Here is a 721-nt window from a genome sequence, read left to right as displayed (position 1 = left end):
GCTACAAGCTATCTAAGGATGGTACTATAGAACGCCACCTCAAGGTATGCCTAGTGGCGCCATCTCTTGGTCAGGCCGGAAACTTATCAATCCACCCTCGTAATGTTAAATTATGTAAATCTGCATTTCTTATTCTCAGTGGGCCAAACAGCAAATTATGCGGTAGTAGTTGCGCAATTGTACACCAAAGGAGAATGTAAAGGGATTCATCCCTTCATTGTCCAGTTAAGAGATGAAGGAACTCATGAACCACTGCCAGGTAAAACAATTTTCTCCTTTAGATTTAAGCTATAATATTTTATTCCTTTTTATAACATGTATTACACGTACACCACTAATAATTATATTGTTGTCAGGAATAAAAATTGGAGAAATTGGGACGAAATTAGGCATGAATGGAACAAATAATGGATTTCTTGGTTTTGAAAACTACAGGATACCTAGAGAACACATGTTAATGAAAAATTCTCAGGTAGATCAAATCGTTGAGTAAAAAAAAAAACATTATGTGTATACACAGGGTGGCTACTAGACCTGAAAACGGGGAAATAATAGATAATTTCACTTTAAATGTTTTAATCACTTTAAATGTCATTTGATGCCACATGAAATACATAATGTAAAATTAAACGAGCCAGTTTTAAGACTCTTTAGAATCGCTACGATTCCAGTTGGAAATTCTTAAGTTAATTACTTCTAGTTCCAATTTGTTAAATTGGAC

At 34.4% G+C, this 721-nt stretch overlaps 1 protein-coding gene across 1 annotated transcript in view; it reads left to right on the top strand.

Moving 5' to 3' along the window:
* LOC117182624 (probable peroxisomal acyl-coenzyme A oxidase 1) overlaps nt 1-721 on the top strand; it is a 159,615-nt gene that overhangs the window by 75,596 nt on the left and 83,298 nt on the right. Inside the window, exons 5-6 of the mRNA XM_033375724.1 lie at nt 140-259; nt 357-472. Of these exons, the coding sequence (XP_033231615.1) occupies nt 140-259; nt 357-472 (236 nt within the window). The remainder of the gene's footprint in view (nt 1-139; nt 260-356; nt 473-721) is intronic.

Source organism: Belonocnema kinseyi, chromosome 2, assembly GCF_010883055.1.
Source record: "Belonocnema kinseyi isolate 2016_QV_RU_SX_M_011 chromosome 2, B_treatae_v1, whole genome shotgun sequence".
Lineage (NCBI taxonomy): Eukaryota > Metazoa > Arthropoda > Insecta > Hymenoptera > Cynipidae > Belonocnema > Belonocnema kinseyi.
This window is presented reverse-complemented; position numbering and strand designations above follow the sequence as displayed.